This window comes from Battus philenor, unplaced genomic scaffold, assembly GCF_028537555.1.
Source record: "Battus philenor isolate CCGP_79_NKW_IND1 unplaced genomic scaffold, ilBatPhil1.0.hap1 SCAF_1, whole genome shotgun sequence".
Classification (NCBI taxonomy): domain Eukaryota; kingdom Metazoa; phylum Arthropoda; class Insecta; order Lepidoptera; family Papilionidae; genus Battus; species Battus philenor.
In genome coordinates, this window is record NW_027181661.1 from 7092832 (window position 1) to 7111897 (window position 19066).

The 19066-nt window shown below is 33.7% G+C and overlaps 3 protein-coding genes across 3 annotated transcripts; all 3 read left to right on the forward strand.

The window, feature by feature from the left end:
- Positions 1 to 5661: 5661 nt before the first annotated feature.
- On the forward strand, positions 5662 to 6526 carry LOC137921614 (uncharacterized). Its single transcript, XM_068764416.1, has 4 exons — positions 5662 to 5759; positions 5837 to 5938; positions 6032 to 6206; positions 6464 to 6526. Exons 2-4 carry the CDS (start codon positions 5844 to 5846, stop codon positions 6515 to 6517), a joined length of 324 nt encoding a protein of 107 aa, XP_068620517.1. The 5' UTR covers positions 5662 to 5759; positions 5837 to 5843; the 3' UTR covers positions 6518 to 6526.
- A 2194-nt stretch (positions 6527 to 8720) lies between these two features.
- On the forward strand, positions 8721 to 11629 carry LOC137921366 (tetratricopeptide repeat protein 39A-like). Its single transcript, XM_068764088.1, has 5 exons — positions 8721 to 8766; positions 9096 to 9288; positions 9629 to 9786; positions 10075 to 10209; positions 10540 to 11629. The coding sequence occupies exons 2-5, from the start codon at positions 9103 to 9105 to the stop codon at positions 10625 to 10627; spliced, it is 567 nt and encodes a 188-aa protein (XP_068620189.1). The 5' UTR covers positions 8721 to 8766; positions 9096 to 9102; the 3' UTR covers positions 10628 to 11629.
- A 4542-nt stretch (positions 11630 to 16171) lies between these two features.
- Positions 16172 to 18230, forward strand: LOC137921442 (uncharacterized). Its single transcript, XM_068764206.1, has 6 exons — positions 16172 to 16225; positions 16304 to 16398; positions 16475 to 16655; positions 16794 to 16948; positions 17327 to 17489; positions 18159 to 18230. The coding sequence occupies exons 2-4, from the start codon at positions 16304 to 16306 to the stop codon at positions 16845 to 16847; spliced, it is 330 nt and encodes a 109-aa protein (XP_068620307.1). The 5' UTR covers positions 16172 to 16225; the 3' UTR covers positions 16848 to 16948; positions 17327 to 17489; positions 18159 to 18230.
- Positions 18231 to 19066: the final 836 nt, after the last annotated feature.

The following is a 19066-nucleotide window of genomic DNA, read 5'->3' on the forward strand; positions in this document are numbered from 1 at the left end:
GATGAAACAAACATATACATAAATTTGATGTTTCATTTATTCATACATATGGTTACACCTAAGGAAAAATTAGCAATTATACAGGAGAATTGATCACACATGTAAAAGCTTTAAAAGAGTGAATTTATAGCTCGTTTTCTGTCAATAAATGTATGGTACACTCTTTGCCCAATCAATAGTTTCAGAAATCATAAATAATTCATTGATAATTTTATAAAAAAAAACATTGCTAAAAATTCGGATTACTACATATTTAAATTAATTATTGGTTACTATTGTCTCTGTAGACTTTGTACAAGCAGAAGTTATGTATATGATATTTCATTTTAAAATTAAAAATAAATTAGTACGACATTTCAGATTGGTCACTTTACACAGAATAATTGAAAATAGTAAAAGATTTAAAGCTTGTTGTTGACATATGACCTACAGATTCACCCTTTTAAAGTTTTTATACCTCTAAACAATCATTCCATATAGGGAGATCAATAAGCTGATCAAAGGTTAAGTTTCTATTTCGAGTAATTCGTTGTTTAATTTTTTCTGCTATCGAAACGTTCGTTACTCCGGACTATAATATTTGAAATCGTTACATTAGTAACGATTTCAAATATTATAGTCCGGAGCGACTAATTGCTACTATTCTTCGACCCTTCGACTCCAAACTCCTATTCCTCGAATATCGCATTATCAGGAGTAAAGCCTGCCAAATCCTCAGTAGGCTTTACTCCCTCATTTGTTTCTCAGCAAACTCTCTCTCCGCCATAAAGTCCTTCTCACCAAATCTTGTAAGAACCTTGTTCATCTACGAAAGCGTGATCTTCTTCCACGCTCCAGCGTATACACTCCGTTTACTCCAAATTCTCCCAAACCGCTTCACCCGGTTCGACACCGGTGTGGTATATTATCAACGTAATATCAACTTCTCCAGTGACCTCAACCTCTCAACGATCCAAGAAATTTTCTACGCTTGCTCAAAGATCATATTCTCTAGTAGCGAAATCTTATTATTCCCTTCGAACCTTCTCCGAAACCAGGAAGAGGCATCCTAAGGATGTACTCAGCGAACCCATCTCAGTATTTCCACAACCAAAACGCCACACCATCCTCCGCAGTAACTCATAACAAGCACAGATCTGACCACAACACAAACCGCTCCACCTATGACACATCGCACACAAACACGCGTGCGATACGATAAGATCAAACACAAAACTTCTCACAATCTTCGTTTCCGTGTACAACTATCCGCCCCTGCGGCAACATAGAGCGAAAACAATCAAAAGCGATCTTCGGATCCCACTTTCGATTGCCGAGTAGTCTTCGCTGCCATCCAAATTTGCACACATACATTCACAACGCTCTATACTCACACACGTGTATAGTCTGGTATCTTTGAAGTAACTAACTAGCAAGTTTGTTAACATAGCGGACCATTCAGTTCCTTTAACTCAATTCCGCTGAAGCTGTAAAAGCCAACTGGGCTTAGGGTAACGACGTCCATAGAAATAATGCAATGCAAACTAGAGCTTAGAGTCGTTTGGAATTGGGATTAGTGTTAGTGTTAAATTCATTACAATATATGATAAGCCTGGCTGTTAAAAGCAGCATTAATTATATATTAAATATACCCTTTACTAATTATTTTCTTACATAATCAATTTTAATTACTAATTATTTCAACGCTAATTTGCAATATCATAAAATATTGCTATACCTGCACATTAAAAATTATTACAAAAGTTATTCACAAGTTTATTTTGTTGAATATGTATGTATTAACACATCCCAATTCCTCTGAAATTATTAGGTTTAGAGACTTGACGATTTGGTAGTAATGTTTTTTAGTCAATAAAAGATCAGCCAAGAATTGATTCTATGGAATTTCACATGTAAGGAGATTGAGGAGACGTTCTCAAAAAATGGATATTTTCAAACATTAGCCGTTATAGGTGTAGAATTTGGCTAGAATATTATTTTTGGCGTGTTAATAATTACCACGAATAGATTTTGGGAAATTAAACCCACAAAACAGAGCGGGCAACGCAGAACATTCAGGGGATTAGTTAAGAATAATTACGTATTATTTACTATTGTGTAGCTTTAGAATGTCCTCTTAAAAAAGCTCTATCTAAAGAGATATGTCAAGATAAAGTTGCTGGGCAATAATAAATTCAAAAAACAGCACATTTCAAAATTTATTTTTAATGTTAAGAAACTGGAAATAATAATAATAATAAATAACAAGCAATCAATAAACGTAGGTGTAAAAGATTCTATATTACGGAGACAGGAAATGGAATGGCCGTAGAAATTTTAGAATTCCGTACGAATTGACTACTTAGCATTGTTATTTCTAACTTGGAGGAACTATTTATTTTCAAACTTACTAATTAGTTTCTACTACGAATCGTATCGCTGTTTTGAAAAATATATCTGCAGCAACATGGGTAAGAGAAACGCGCAGTTTATATCCTGAGGTACTAACTTTTTCGATAATGTTTGACATTTTCGCATCAACGTGATCTCCAAACATCATGCTAACAGCATGACTATTTCAGAGGTAGCATGAAAGCGCATACCCTTTGAAAGGTTATATATAATAGATTTAACTAGTTAACTCTTTTAGTAACACAGGGTACTTCTCACTGATCAGATACCGAACAGGAGGCGGGTTTTAATGTCTAGGAATTCCACATTACCCCGTTCTCTCCCCGGAGGCAGAGTAACTTGCAGAATCAGAAGATCCCCTCTGACAGACATTAGAACAAAAACACTACGTTCAAAGAGCAAAACGGTAGTATTAAAATTTTGTTCCAATGTTGTTCCTAATGAAAATTTTTAAATCGGAAAGAATATTAAGATATACTTATTAAAAACTACTAAAATGTCTTTAGTATTAACGATCAATACAGTTCCTTTAAATTTAAAAAAAGTTAAAATTCTTTTATTAAACATAAATCTAAAAGAGAGTGATAGAGACATACTTAATAAATTTAATGCAAGTTGTATTTACATCGAACAGGTTGCCCATTATGTTCTCAGATACGAACTCAATATTTTATATATTTTATTAAGTAATGCAACTGGTTTGTGTACTTATATAAATACTTATATATGACCATGACCCAACATTATTTTTAAGAAAATTCTAATAAGTTTTCTCCTAGATGTGTACTAGAATATATTGGAAATCAGTCAGAGTAAATTCTCTTTAAACCTAAGTTTAAGTCTGTTGATGTTAAGAGTACAGAGCAATTAAACGGGAACTACCTATGTTCTTTTTCAATGTTCTTCTCTTCTTTCTTTAATCAACAAAGTTTAATAATTTGCTGGTGCAAAATGCAATGCGAATTTATGTGTCAAATGCGAATTTTTTTTAAAATTCTTTGTACAAATAATAGCCAGGTTTATGTCTTTCTTGCTTCTTTTATAATTATAACAATTTTAAACATGTGCAAAATATACAACGCTTGGCAAAGAGCATGAAGGACCGAAATAAATAATGAATACATTTATGAAAATGGTATTTATGAAATCCTGTAAAGGCCCGTCAGAAGTACAGTTAAAAAGGGGAGTGCTACGGCTTTACCCGTCCAGGTTATCACGAAATTTCCACGTGTTGATGCCTTATTAATTACCATCTGTCATTAGTATTAAAATAGTATCGATACTTTGTAACATTACCATGCTTAAATAATACCGCTATCCTTGGCAATTATTACGCATAAAGCTCTCGTTTCTTTGTAAGCACAAGGCGGTTGAATTTTGTGTCTATTGTAGATTATTTTAAATATCTACCGAAAATACATAAAAAATAATAAATAATAAAAAATATATTGCCTATAGTGTTACTGAAATAACATACAGGCCTGAGCAATCCTCGCCCCAATAAAGTCTATTATTAATAAAGAACGAATTAATTCGCAAAAAGAAAAAAATCGCGACCTCAATTAGAACGAATTAAGTATATACATTTGAATATAAAGACAATTGCACTAATAAATGAAAAAAGCATATGCATTTCTGGGGCCCGTAAAATTAATTTTCTTTTACAGTTAGATACGAATAATAACATAAGCATAATAACAGTAATAAACTTTTAAGAAATACCGGGTAAAATCAATCTTTAAATTTGCGCATGCGCAAAGTATACAGTAATAAATACTAAATAAGTACTGGGAGAAAATTGATCATAAAACTGCGCCTGCGTAAGGTACATGACATGCGCATGAGCAGTCATGGCACCAATTATTTAGATCTGGAATCTGGACAAAATTATTAGATCTATTATATATTGATATATTATATTTTATATGAAACATTATATCCTATAAACTCCTACCTTCTCCCAATAAGCCTCGTTATGTCAACTTTATAGAAAATTCATGATAGTTCGGATAATATAACAGAATTTTATTAAGGAAAGTAACAAGTAATATTCAGACGAAGGATGGAGATAGCACGTCTTAATCGAAAAGTAATCATATTTTCAAGTGGTCTAGTTCGACTGTATTATATGCTCTATACGGCGAAGATACAAGACTATATGTTTGTATAAATAAAAACAGATTAAAGTCACTCATAGCTTAGCGAGGAAGAAACTTATGGAAGAATCTAAGATAAAAATTTTGTTATTTGCAATGTAATGTACACGAAAGTACTTGATCAGGGCGCGGTAGATCGATAGAGGTATCGGTGCATACCGCGCACGCCCGGGTAGAGCGGTGCAAGGCGCATGCGCAACCCGGACTAAAGCTCTAAGTCGAATCTCTTGTCTCTTCACCGGAACAGTCGATCTTTAAGAGTTCATGTGTTACGACATAACGTTTTAATACATTTTAACTAACAACTGTGTAAATATTTCTTCCTTTTCGTTCTATAAATAATACATAAAAACAGTAAAAAATTTCCTGTAAGTTTTAATTACAAAATAATAATTTTAGACTTGTAATGTGTACTATCGGTTGTGAATATTACTAATTGTAATTAGAACATCTCGCTTATTATACACGCGTGACGTGACCTAATTCGAATTTTGTATTATAAAAACTTCTTAAATTTAACACCTTTATAAAATTGTGTTGGTTTCCGTTATAAATGTATATAAATTATATAATTTTTTATGTAATGTACACAGAAGTAATTGGTCAGGGCGGGGTCGGTCGATAGAGGTATCGACATAAGCCACGTAAACACGGGCGGCGCGCTGCACGGCGCATGTGCAACCCGGACTTAGCCTCGCTGCTGTTACGGAGACGTTCATGGGTTCTTTTATTTTGAAACGTAACTCCATGTGGCAATATTGTTTCTGAAAATATTCTACATTCGCTGTCTTTCGAATTTCATTGAATACTATTTATTAATTATAGTCAATTAATATTTATAACTAGTCGGCTTACATCATGAAAAATAATAAATAAAGAAACATTAATTGAATGTAAGAGCCTAGATAAAATTATATTTATTTGCGTCATTAAATAAGTAACAGCGGTTACTAGTAGAGTAATAAAGAATTATAATTTTCAGTAGATATTAATATTTATTCCAAAAACAAATTAAGGATGGAATAGTGTCGATTATGTGTTAAGTTATTCAACTTATCAATATGTTACTATTTAATCTCTTATTTTTTAATTCATAGGCGGTCTTCATCGAGTTGACTAGCCGTCAAAAAGCCTTGTTCTCCGCCCAAACATGTATTAAACCTACAGCTGTTTAGTCATTCACATAACTACAGCACCTGTATAGCAGCTAACGTAAGTTATCTAAAAATCAATCATTATATTATTATTCTATAAAATGAATGTTTTCATAAACCATCCTCCCGTTTTAGTGCTAAGATGGCATTTGCGATGGATTTGGAGAGTGGCAAGGAAGACTTGAGGAAGTTTTTCGATATAGACCTAAAGAACGTGAAAGTGATGATGGAGATATGGTGAGTAACATCTGCTACTTCAAGGAATAAGCTGTGAATCTTTTTTTATCATGAGTTTTAGTGGCTTACATTAAATTACAATAAATACTTTAGGAAAAACAACGTGCTCTACAACAAATTCTTCAATAAAGCATGCGATGACGAGTCACCAATTTACGGTTTGAATGTGACGAATCTTGAACAGGCTATGAACCTTATGTCGACCATTCAGGTAACGCCCCATAATCATCATCCTGCTCCTCCGCAGGATCCGTGGACAAATTTTATGGTAAGCGCATATTTTTACAACAATTTACTGTCTATTGATTTTGAAATAAAACGACATACGATCACTTTAGGGATATATTGGACACTGATCAGCTATTCGTACGCGGTAATAGTTATAGCGCCGCTGTCGTTATGACGTACAGTCGATGTTATGCATAAGTTGAACAAGCTCACATAACGTAAAAAAGCACAAATCTGAGTTATTTATTATATAAGTCAATAATATTAAAAGGGATGGAATGTTTATTATTCTTTCAGTACGGATACAACTTCACCGATATAGAGGCGGAATTTGAGTTGTACAAAGCTTAGTGCGAGCTTGTGCATGCAGCACAAGCTCTTGACAAAGCTAGCAACTTGGAGAGCTTTCTGCATGCATCCCTGCAACTTAACAACTGCTACCCTTATTTTATGTAAGTCACTGTCGTAAAAATTCATGGATTCGGATATTCCCACCGAACTTGTCAATTTAAAACAAAACTTAAGTAAATTGGACTAAGTTAACTTAATCGAAACGTAATATCCTTTTTCTGGAATCGATATAAATTCACAAGAGCACTAAATTATAAGAAAAATTATATTTAAATCATTTATAAAACATTTTTGAATCAAGTAGCACAAAAAAAAACTCGGTTTGTAATACTTTTATTGTGATTTGTTATTGAGGTTATTTCAGAAATTATATATTAACCTAAAAATGAGGATATTTTTAAAATGAAAAGCGAAAATATTAAAATATATTTTTTTTTATTTTGTGTAAAAATATTAAAAATAAAAATTGTTTAGATAAAATAAATAATAACAGAAAATAGCAGGATTAGATTTAAAAAGTTTGCACAGTACACTCTATTTTCAAATAGAGTGCGTGCACACAAAATATGCAGTAAATAGTATAGTGGTAGAATAAGTGTCTTTAAAGTGTGTAATGTAAAAATAGTAGCTTTATTAAAATAAGAGGGTAAATTAAGTTAAAAAATAATAAGGCTGAAATTTTAGAATTTAATTTACGAAGTAGGATTCTCTTTTAATAAAAAATGTAACAAATTGAGAACCCTGAAACACTTATATATAATACTATATAAAAAGATTCTGCCATTTGGCGGCAGAATTTTCAGATGCAATTTCAATGCAACCATCTCATCCGATCTAAATCGCAAATGAAAACTTTCCAATAGGCACTTGAGATAAATAAAATAGTCAATTTTAAAATATAATAATAAAAATAATAAATAATTTAACAGGCAATGCACCCGTATTTATGAAACAAAATATTGGAGTGATGAAGATCGACGCAATAATTTCGTAAACGCAGTTCATGAATGCATTTTGGAATTCAAAAACAGGGCGATATCGTTGCCGGAACAACTATACGCCTACGTCGAGAAAACTCTCTTCGGAGCATTAGTAAGTTTCTCAATAATGGAATAAAATCTAATTCTCTCGTGTTCTCGTGTTCGGATATCAAAGCGACGAAACTAGTAAACTAAAGTATGAGTGTACTTTAGTTTGTTAGATGACGAGCGGGAACGTGGACCTGTGTGTTTTAGAGCTCAATACTTTGGGCAGTATCACTGTGTTTTAATAATCATTAAATGTGTTCATCTTGATATTTTAGAGCAAACACTTTTATTACTGTTCGAAAATGCTCTTTATAATAAATACAAAAGTAGTATTTCTTAAATAAACTTAAATAACGTGGTGACGAATTTATAACATTTTTACGTCATCAATTGATAGACAAATCTGTTATTGAATTCAATGATCTAAATATTTTCGGTTGTCATTGGGTTTTCCTTTATAACTATGGGGAAATATCAACATGTCAGAAGATAGACGGGGACTACAACATCTAAGCCGTCACCTAAAACCGCAAGGATGAGCAGTCGAGCGGAATATTATATTACAATTATTATTGACAGACAAAGTTGCTAGATTAACCTTTATGTTATTTACTTCTACCAATTTTTAGTGAGCTCTTGTTATAAAAACAGGATTATATATAAAAACCTGTACAGTCTTGGTAAGCATGCAACATCTGTTCTGAGATACCTTTTTGATAATTTATTTTCACTATTGTCACATTAGGTGTTTTTATGGAATTTGACTCTTTAGTGGTAATGACATAGTTTCACTGACCAGTTGATCGTCTTAATGATCGTGGAGCGCTTCGATGCACTGTATAGCAGTAAATTTGGTAAAGCTTACATTCGTCAGGAACAACACGTGTCATTTTATGACAAAATTCCCTTGGTCTACTAGTCACATACATTACAAATTAGTTAAATAACCAAACCTCGTTAGTTACATGCCACACTTCGACTTCCAAATATTATTTTTATCACAAGAAAAAAGACAGAAAAAAAACAAAAAAAAGCTATAATTTTTATCTCTCTGCAGGAAGATCTTTGTAATAACGTCAAACTAATTTCGGCGAATCGCATGAAATACTTGCGAAAGCGATGCGCGGTCCTTGCCGCTACCGCCCGGCGTGCCCAGGACTTCCGGTTTATGAAGAAGCACCCGCCATACTTCTGCTATTGGGAAATAACTTGGGCAAATGCGTAAGATATTAACTGTCAAAAATTATTTCTAAATGTCGTATCGACACAAATTCCAAGTAATCGTAAAAAATAAAATTACAGAAAAATTTATAACAAAAATGTTGTCACGTGAATTCGAAACCCAACCTATCGTATTTCGTTCCTAAAATTTACAAAATTAACCACTTATAAATCAGTAAAATATAAGTATGTTAGCTTCAAAAACTGTAATAGAGAAAGTGAACCTTTAATCAAGTTGCCATTCCTTCCGTCTTTTTTCGTTAACCTTTTGCTTATGCGATAAGTTTCTTAGTGTTAAGTGTATATTGACAAGGTAATCTTTGATTTAGATCCGCCATGAAATTCTGTAAAATGATGACGTCGCGGGTGCTTTGGTCCGAAGCGGATTATCAGATAGGTGAAATTCCTCATCACGCAATCTCGACCATTATGAAGTTGTTGCCACCGATCGAAACGCTCTGCCTGTGGAGTGTGCTTGCCGCCCGATCCGGGGACCGCCGCGCTACATTTTGTATGCTTCGGGTAATTTTGCTTTTTAACTTAAACTCTCTCTGACATGTGAATCAACACATCATTTACACGTAAGAGTAAGATTATAAAATCAGTTTCTCTGAATCCGGAGATCAATATTAGATAGAAAACACAGAACAAATCAACAGTTTAACGCCAGGAGTCGTTTAAAATAATTTTTTATACTGGACAAAAGCAAATATTTATGGTAGTAATAAGAAAAAGGCATGTCTAATCGTTTATTGTTCAAAATTAAGAACAAAAATTCAAAAAGTAAAAGTTATTTGAAAAAATAATTAGAGTAAAACAATTCTTTCACAACGCAACTAATCCTATTTTGTTAATCTCATAGTTGATCGATGTCGAGAGACAGCGTGTTACGCGAGAGGGACTTCCCAAATCCGGCGCGTTGGAGACGAAGAAAGCCATCCTCGCTTACCTTAAAGGATGCTGCTTAGCTGCGATTGATATGCCGAGAGAAGCTTTGAGAAGTCTCCGTCAAGTCACCAAGTAATCTTAGCATATTCGTATTTAAACAGAACCTTCGTAGCCCATTACAAATGCCTTCGTTTTTGTTTTATTTGAAGAATTTTTATTATTTGTTTTTATATTTTACTAACATGTAATTAAACTGGGTGTGTCAAAACGCTCACCGTATGACACTATATAAAAAAGGAATTTGTACGCCTAGTTTTGTTTAAAGAAAGTAATAATGCATAATGTGACTCATTTTTTTATTCTCAATAATTATTCCCTTAACTTCAGATACTGATTGTTATAGTAAATAATTGTTTATAGATGGCGCATTCGTAAGTATAACTACAAGATAAGGGATCACTTCCTGGTACCATACGCCATGCTGGAGGAAGCTATGTGCTATGTCCATGCGCTTGGGGCAGGCGAAAGTGCAATGGATACTGTCTCATTCGTCTGGTATGTTCAAATTTACGTATTTATACACTGAAAAAGATTAGATTTAAAAATCATTTTAGATCAATCCAGTTTTCTTTCTCACAGTATGTTATTAAATTGGAGACAGAAGAAATAGCCCAATTTAAAAAAAATTACATCATTAGGTACTGTACGATATCTTAATTCAAAATAAACTACTTTTGTTCGTATACTAATTGCTAATAAAAAAAACTATAATAGGTACTAAACACAGTTACATATATGGCGTGGAGGAATTCTTTATGTTTATCAATTAATACTAAATTCATCATTATGTATGAAGTAATTCTACAGAGTTATTTGCATTCGCAGGGAGAGATACTACGGCGTCTCGCATGAGTTCCGTTCCATCTGCAACATGTACCACTCAATGCTGCTCAAACGTACCCGCTTCTACTAGTATCTACGTACACACATCTAGTGTATTTAAGCACATATCGTAGCTGCACGCGTGGCTATGCCACAAAAACTTTGATTGCTCTGGAGGTAGACACCATGGGGCAAGTTTGTTTAGTTCCCGGTAACAGTGTCCATAAGGTTTCGTTAATATTGCAAGAAAGGCGAAATCAGAACATTGTTATACAGTGAGGAGTGTAGTGATACTGAGTGAGGAACTTTAATAACGGTGAAAACTGTCGTAGTAATTGCGAGGCGCATAATCTTAACTGGTTAATATTGCAAAAGTATAGTTGATAACCATATATATGTGTTTACCCGATAATTGTAATGTCGCAAAGGTTTTAACCATAACAATGTATCATCACTATGTAAGTCCCCGGTCTAAATAAGAAAAACATTATTTTTAAAAATTTATTTAGGAACCTTTCATTTTCCCCCAAATATTTTTTCTTATTTTTGTAAAAAGGCACTAGTTGTCGAAAGACTAAAAAAAGTGAACAGATTTTTTTAAAACTATTTTTTGCACATTTCCAATTTTTCCGAAATAATTCCTGATTTAGAAAATTACAAAACTGGAGTACATAGAATTGCTACAACGTCTAAATATCGATTATAAGTAACAGTTTACCATGAAGCGTGTATAAGGACAGTGTGCAAGGTATACAAATATAATACTTACGTGTCAATGTACAGCATACCGGGAACTTATCGAGTGGTTGATGTCATATGACAATTTACAAGAAATAAGAAATCTTAGATAAGTATGTGTTGTTACATCAGTCTTAATCCATTATACATCTTAGGTGTAATAATCTTCGGTGTCTTGAAAATATTTAATCAACTAAATGTTACAAATAACGTGTATGTGTGTAATCCAATGTTACCCAATACCCAAATTATTAACAACACCATCCACTATCTATCTTTTAACAATTCGCCTAAATACATCGATAATATCGATCAACCTCGAAGCCTTAGTTAACTTTTTCTACAAACTTTTTGACAGACATCAAAAATTTTAATATAAAACTTTTACAAAATATTTACACTTTCTAAAATATATTTTTAATTTTATTGTCCTTCAAAAATAGTAAACGTTATATTGACTTATGTTTAACTTATTGTCACATTCCGTATTCTGTCATGTTTAAAATTGTTTCAAATTTCGAACATTCATATGTACATTATTATTACTATTATTAGTATTAGTATTAGTATTAACATGATTTAGTATTCTCATTTAAGTTGTCTTCCGATCGTAATTTTTGTTATGGACACATTAGCTAAGCTTTGGATTTTTAGAATGTTTTGCTGTAGTGGGGTTTTCGTTGAAATAGGAATTATTTTACAAGCAAATGTTTCTTTACTTTATTATACTTTTTATCTTTACTTACTTTATTATTTGTGTTTAGTTCATATATAGTAAGATGCCACAGCCTTTAAGTGGTCCTATATTTCTTGTTACGTTAAACATGCTGTTTCTGGGTGGAGTTTTCGATGTAATTTACTAAAGCTATTTATATATAATAAAATATAGTGAAATCTCGCTTATGAATGCGAAGTGCGGCAGGCATTACATAGTAAATAATTTGCGCAACAAATTTAAATAATAAATATACGGATATAAAGAACAGAATTTTCACCAGTCTAACTCCAAGGAATGAATTGTGCTCTGTATGCGAGGTTTCACTGTATCATGTATATATATATATATAGCTTTGAAAATATTATATTTACAAATAGTTAATAAGATGCTCGGTGTGCTTTATAAACTAGATGTGGGGCGTATGAAACGTAGCCGTAGCGGGAAAAACCGTAGAGGTACCAAAACTGCAAAGGTTTTAGAAATTGAGGAAAAATTTCTAAGTTAGAAAGGAAAGGTGCATAATGATAGCGAAAGGGGCGTCATATCTCATAAATTCAGGAAAAAGCGAAGTTTATGAAGCGAGAACTGACATTTATTGTATTAATTCTTTATCTATGTGGTAGTAGTTGTTGAGATGCAGGAAATGCTCTTTACTAAATGTTTCTCGAATAAATAAGTTCTATTAATATTAATAATATTGTTTTATTTATTAACACTTTATTTTTCTCGACTCTTTGTACCCAATAACGTTACGTTTCTAGCAACTATTTTTTTTTATTCTCTTTCAATTATCTCATTACAGCGTTGGTGGATTTTACCGTACACTGATTTAACGGGGCACGCCGTTATTTATTGATTGAGCTTGTCTAATTTATCTTGTATATAAAAGCAATACAAAATCAATGTTTTTTTTTATACTCATCAGTAAAAGCAATAATATGTTAAAGTTACTGCAAATTTTTTTGCAAAAAAAGAAAAAACTATATCTTTAACTTAAAATAACACCACTATAGAGCAAATGGAAGATCAATTCAAATCTTTTATGTGTATGGTCATTTTAAGGTGCAGAAATGCCGTATACTCGCCCATGGGGTGTTAATAATGAGTAATGTTGGACTTGCTAACTAAACCTACACACTTTTCCTCTATCACTGATATTCAGCGGAGTCCTAGGAACGCTTCTTTACATCCGTAGCTCTACTAGTGATGGCTGTCCACGCACCTCTGGTTGACGAGGAGAGACATCCCAATGTCTCTCCAAAGGAAAGGCGCTCTGGAATGGTGACCATTACTCGACCATGGAAGACTTTAAAATCCTCTTCCACAGCGCTACCGCTGCAGTTTCGACAATGAGACTAATTAATTACAGAGATTAGAAAGAGTGTTGCATCAAAAACAGAACTAGATGCTCGAATCTCTGCCCCGCAACCTACCAGATTGCTTCCGAAGCAGGCTCATAGGTCTCTCTTAGAGAAGCCGCTTCGGGTCTGGCATACTCCTCGTGCAGGTTATGAAGGCTGCTCTTAGCATAACTACGGCTACTGAATTGCCCCTACCCTTCGTCATCATCGCGATAAAGCCTAAACCAGTTCGAGAAGGCAAATTTCAGGTTCTAAGATAAGTCGGCACCGTTCTGAATACCCTTTTACGCCTTCTTTATTTAAATTGATATTCATGAGCAAACATACGTGACACAAACTGTGTTTTACAGTCACCAGCCGCTGTTTTCAACTACAAGGACATTGCAAAGGCTGTGAATCTTTTTTGACAGAAATGCTTTTTAACATATTGCTTTACTCTTACCACATAGTAAAATATTTAAAAGCACTAATTAACTGGTTATGAAACGTGTTTCCATTTGAGCTCAGGTGGACAAGGTGCAACTATTACTAGTAGTAAAAATTATGCCTAAAACACCTAATGTAATTGGAGGACATTGTGATAAACGAATCTCCGATTTAACATTGTTTTATTAGCTTTGTCTGTTACTATATCTTAAATATAACAATATACCCTTATATTATATTAAATATAAAAATATATACTTGATTAAATAATCTCAAAAATAATTAAAAATACAGTAATAATCCTATAATAACAAGGTAATTTATATTCATATTAATAGACATTAGTTTCTATTAATGGTGTGTGTATGCGTGCGTTCATGCGTGCCTGCGAGCGTGCGCGCGTGTGTGCGTGCGTGCGTGCGTGCGTGTGTGCGTGTGTGTATATATGGATTAATAAAGCACCGCTTTGACAAAATATTAGCTTTATCCTATTATTTTATTCGATTTTAATCAATATTTCTCAATGTTCTATTTTAATCACATCTCGAAGCTTCTGGAACTACTGGATCAATACTTTCGCGCAGCGGCAAAACGGAAAAGGATGATGGAAGGGGAAGGACAACCATGCGCAAAGCGGCTAAAGATCCGTCCTTTGGTTCCTGACAGCGGTGCGGTCCATACGTGTTGCAATCATTCTGTATTGGCTCTTTGTTCTTCTAAATTTAGTGCGTCATAGAGAAGAAAAGGGGCGTCGCTGAGGCGGCGACGTGGTCACTTCGTCTCTGACACCTCGGAACACATCAGGTTAGTTGAATGTTCTGTGTTAATTTGTTTTTGTGTGTTTTAGCTAAAAACTTGACATTTTTTTTTAAAAAAAACATTTTGTCTCCGTACGGTTAAATAGTCGAATGAATGAGATGGCATAAATGAGGTGCTAAAAACACACACTGATTTTTATAAAATAATAATTATTACTACCTTTATACGGTATAAATAATTCACGCTTACTGTAACCACCATTGCATCATATAACTTCTTGTAAATTATATTTGAAATGTTCCGAGAAAATCTTTCATTGTTCTTTGCGAGGCGTTTTAATATAAGTAGTGCTGTGCAAAACGTAGATAATAATCTGTTGTTTCTTTGTGAATACACTATGCTCTGCATATTTATGTTTAATTTGTAATTAATGAGTAAGTCGAATTGTTTGCTGATGTACTATGATTGTTAATAATATGTATACACCATATTATAATTATTCGTTTCTGCACAAGCGGCGCTTCAACACTATTTTGTCTTATTAGATTTTATTAAACAATGATCTTTCTACAATTAGTCTTTTCTTGTAATAAAGCTTTACGCTCATGCGAAATTTCTATGGACTAATGTTAAATAAACATGCAGCTAGGTGCCGCAAAAATTGCTAGAATGGGTATTGATTGATATCGCATTCGACTGAATGTTGCTGGGCAAATGCAAAGTATATATGCAAAATATGATAAAAAGATGACAGTAGGTAGTAAAAAGGTAGAAAATCTTTAATATAGCCCCTCTCTCTGAGCTTTACTTTAAATTTTACTTTGCTTAAGTAACTTATAGTAAGGGGGAGGTGGGGGGTTAGTCAATTATTGATTAGTTCGTCCGGGCGTTGGCAGGCCGGCGCATGTGCGTAACGGAGATGCGTAGAACTTCGAAGTCAAATAACATTTTGCTTATGGAAAAATCTATAATATGAAAGCAATAATAGTGCCTAATGTTATTATTAATGCACGTTTGTCACGCATACTATAGCGACGCGGTGCAAGGCGCATGTGCGACCCGCACTTAGCCTCGCCGCTCTTCCTAAATGAACAATCATTGCTTATCTTAATATATTGCATACTTAAATAACTTAATAATTAATTTTGACTAATAGACGTGGAGTTTCGTTGTGACTTATAAAGTTAATAGTTCAAATTCAAATATTCAGTTTTCATGATGCAGGGAACCATCACAAAAATCAAATGAAAAAATCAATGCTGCTCGAACTCGAGACTTATAGGAAATGCTTACGTGAAAGTTTAATACTTTTAATTGTCCGGAGCGCTTACGTTTATTACTTTTTGTATTACAAAATTAATAACTATATATCAAATCTAAAAGTAGTTGTGTTCATTCCTGTTTTAGAACGTCAAGGTATGGTGATCTTCTTTCCAACGTTCGCAACTCAATTATAAATTATTTATCAGCATTAGAATCGCACCCTTTCGAATAAAAATCTAATTACCGTACTGAGCAATTTAGTTAACATGTAAATTACTAATTTAACATGAATTATTTTTTTATTTACAGGCGGCCCCCCATCACACTGCCTTGCTCTCCGCAAATTATGCTCACGCACGGACAAAACATACATTAGCCTACAACTGTTTAGTCATATAACAGAAGTACCCGTATTAGAGAAACCGTAAGTTATGAAATTGATGATTACATAATTTTTCTTTTAAATTAATATCCCGATAAAACCATGTTTCGTTTGTCAAAGATGGATTTGGCGGTCGATATGGCAAGTTGCAAAGAAGGCCTGAGACAGTTCTTTGATGTTAACCTGAGGAACATGAGAGCGATTATAGTTGCCTGGTGAGTAACATCTGTTACTTTTGCAATTACACGATGTGATCCGAACGTGTGAAGTAATCTTGTATTAACCCTTTAGGAGAAGAAGTTTGCTCTACCACAATCTCTTCAACAAAAAGTGCGATGATGGGTCTCCAGTTTACCGCTTGGACCTGATGAATTTGGTAGATGTCATGAAAATAGTAGACAGCAATCAGAGTGATCTGGAATATCAGACTAACCTCTATAACCATGTGAAGAACTCATGGAACACCTTTTTGGTATGCGAATATTTGTTCAAAATCCTTTAATTTCTTTTAAAAATTTTAGTATTTGGGTAACACAATCAGACGAGGCATATGTATATGTTCTTTTACGAGATTAATAACCAATAATCGTAATATTTGTTATTATTTCAGTACGAGTACGAATTCACCGACAACGAGGCGGGCTTTAAGTTGCACGACGCATAATGCGAGCTTTTGCATGTAGCACAAGCTCTTGAGCAAGCTAACAGCTTGTGGAACTTTCTGCATGCAGCATTAAGACTTAAAAACTGCTTCCATCTTCAAGAGTAAGTCAGCGTCGTTACAATTCGAGGATTCTGATATTTCACACTAAACTTGTATTATTATTATGATTATGAAATAACGAAAACCTTTTAATTGTTTTATTTTACTCTGTAATATAATGTTAAGTTTCAACTGTTGGAAAACAAACGTAATCCAGGACTCACGCCAAGTGTCTTACTTAACCGCGCGATTCCAATTCCATTTCCCCATTACCATCATATCCCATAGGAACTATTGTTTTTTTTACCATAACAAACAAAAAATGTGTTCATCTCCAAGATAGAACCTGCGTTTTCCTATCAAAATCGAAATTGATAACATTCTAGTATTCAATGCTTCTGATATATAAAATATTAAACACTATAAAAAATATTTAACAGATACTGCACCCGCATTTATGAAACGAAACATTGGAATGATGAAGATTTACGCAACAATTACGTCGAAACATTACGTGAGTGCGTTTCGATAATCAAGAACAGTACATCGCCGTTGACAGAAAAACTATACACCATCATAGAGAAAACTGTCTACTATACACCAGTAAGTTCCTCGTTAATAGTTTGAAATCTGATTGATTCATTATTCCTTAATGTTAACTACTGATACTAAGACTGGAGGTGTCCCTTTTGCCTTCTAGCTTACTGTCGCTGTCTATTTCTACCTTTATAAAATAGTCCGAAAATAATATCGTGTTCAATTACAGGAGCGACGTAGCTAGTGAAATCACTGGGCTCATTAGACTTGACGATTTATGTGACCAACTTTTTCCTTAGCGTTTTGTAGTTCAATACCTTGAGCAATAGCACTGTGTTATAATGATCGGTAATATGTGTGTTGATCTTGTCACTTGTGAACAAAAACATTTTTTTTTCCATTTGAAATGCTCTTTATGAAATGTAAAATTAAAATACACAAGCTGTCATAAAACAAGCTGGCATAGCCGCAAAAATTACGTTTTATTAAAAAAAATACTAAATAATAGTCGATCAAATCCAAGTACATATTTTAATTATATGCCAGTCATTTTTGGAAACCTTACTTGGTTAAGAGCAAGATGTGCCATTTTCTATCGAAACGTTGTTCCACTGTACTCGACAGTACAGACTGAGTAGTTCCCTGTAGCTATTATATTCTATACTTCGACATTTCCAAACAGTGTTTTTTTCAGTGGAAAGTGAGCGTGATTAAACTTCATTCATCTATCTACAGGAACTTCCTAATGACAACATCAGACAACTTACGGCAGCCCGCAAGAGATCCTTGGCAGAGCGATGCGCAGTTCTTGCCGCCACCTACAGGCATGCCCAGGACTTCCCCCAATTCATTCAGCAACTGCCGTCCTTCTGCTACTGGGAAATAACTTGGGCAAACGCGTGAGTTACAAACTATCAAACATTGTCAAGTAGCAAAAAGACATTTTAATGGTACCAAAATTTGCAGAAAAGTTATTAACAAAATTATTATAACGTAAACAGGACTATACCTACCGACTGCTATTGCATTTGGTCTAAAATATTCATTTAATGAACCACAAATTCGCATATAGCTCTGAAGTTTTAGTTTAGTATCTAATTCTATAGCCGGAATCATAACAAATACCTATTTATTAAATTTGTCGTCTTCGCATTTCCATTTTAGTAATAAAATACGTTTTTTTTTAGTTTTAAGTGTACGTTGACAAGGTTATCGTTTGATTCAGATCTGGCGTCAAATTCTGCAGAATGATGTCATCAAGAATGCTTCCGTCCGAAGGGGATTATCTTCTAGGTGATACTCCTCACTACAAAATCCCGGGCAGTACGAAAGTCTTGCCAGCGATCGAAACGCTTTGCCTATGGAATGTCCTGGCCGCCCGATCGGGTGACCGCTGCGCTGTGTATTGCATTCTTCGGGTAATTATGCTCGTTAAATTAAATACGTTTGTATTCATTCTTTTTTTTACAAAACAGAGCAAATGCACTACACAAAATTAGTGTTTTTGGACTGGAAACAGTAAAAAAAATTCAGAATTTTTGTACCACGAAGAAATTTTTTATTTATTCTCATTACACCAACCACGAACAAAGAATCACATTTTAATAAACTCACAGTTGATCGATGGGGAGATGCAACGCCTC